The 900-nt window shown below is 38.2% G+C and overlaps 1 protein-coding gene across 1 annotated transcript in view; it reads left to right on the top strand.

The window, feature by feature from the left end:
- The window catches only part of STAB1 (stabilin 1), a 297,038-nt gene that overhangs the window by 288,268 nt on the left and 7,870 nt on the right, over positions 1–900 (top strand). Inside the window, exon 67 of the mRNA XM_019505230.1 lies at positions 310–456. Coding sequence (XP_019360775.1) covers positions 310–456 — 147 coding nt within the window. The remainder of the gene's footprint in view (positions 1–309; positions 457–900) is intronic.

The following is a 900-nucleotide window of genomic DNA, read 5'->3' as shown; positions in this document are numbered from 1 at the left end:
ACTAGTTTCAGCTGTTTTTAAACTGGTTTATGTGCACTGAGCTTCTGTTCTGTTACAGGTTTAAACCAGTTTCTGATCACTTAAACTGGTTTAAGTGTAACTTCTGTCCCTAGCCCCTGTGTTAACTATGCATGGAGGACACCAGTTAATTAGCTGTGTTGCACAAGTGTTCTAGTGTTTTTCCTATTCTGCCTGTGAACTACTAGCATCCTATACATAAAACATTATGGTCAGGAAATTTAACATATGAAATAAAAAAACTAGACAATTTATATTTTTAACAGAATATTAAAATAAACTGTTTTCCAGATAACCAGTGCTGCAAAGTCATCTAACCCTGTGACTGTTGGAGTCACCTCAGTTGTTGTTATAGTCATGCTATTTTTAGCTATTGCTGGAGTGGCCTATTACTACCTCAAGATGAAACAACAAGGATTCCCATTCCGTTATTTCAAGGTATGCAGCACACACAGTGTAACATGTAAATCTGGAGCAGCAGCTTATTTACACTTGCAAACCAATTCCATTGTCATGTCAGCTGTGTCTGCGGTCAAGCTGGCACAGCAGCTAAACTGATTGTACATGGCTGTAAGAGTTGTACCTTCTGGAAACATTTTTTACCATAAAAAATGAACAAACTGTGCTCAGGAATGTTTTAATTTTTTAGGCCTGTAGCAAAACCACTCTCCATAACAGTCAGGGGGTTGGACTTGATGATCTACTGAGGTCCCTTCCGACCCAAACAAATCTATGAAATCTATGAATGTGGGAAGTCTTTAGACTAGCATAAATAAAGTTCTGCTCAGATGATACATCATCATCTGCATTAATAGAAGCCATATACAAAGACAAAATTAGGCACCTAGGTTATCTGTCCAGGACCAGAGGAGAGTTTACTGC

Source organism: Gavialis gangeticus, unplaced genomic scaffold, assembly GCF_001723915.1.
Source record: "Gavialis gangeticus isolate Ggan-Ray unplaced genomic scaffold, GavGan_comp1, whole genome shotgun sequence".
NCBI classification, from domain to species: Eukaryota; Metazoa; Chordata; order Crocodylia; family Gavialidae; genus Gavialis; species Gavialis gangeticus.
The sequence above is the reverse complement of the archived record's forward strand: the minus strand, read 5'-3'. Positions and strand labels throughout refer to the sequence as shown.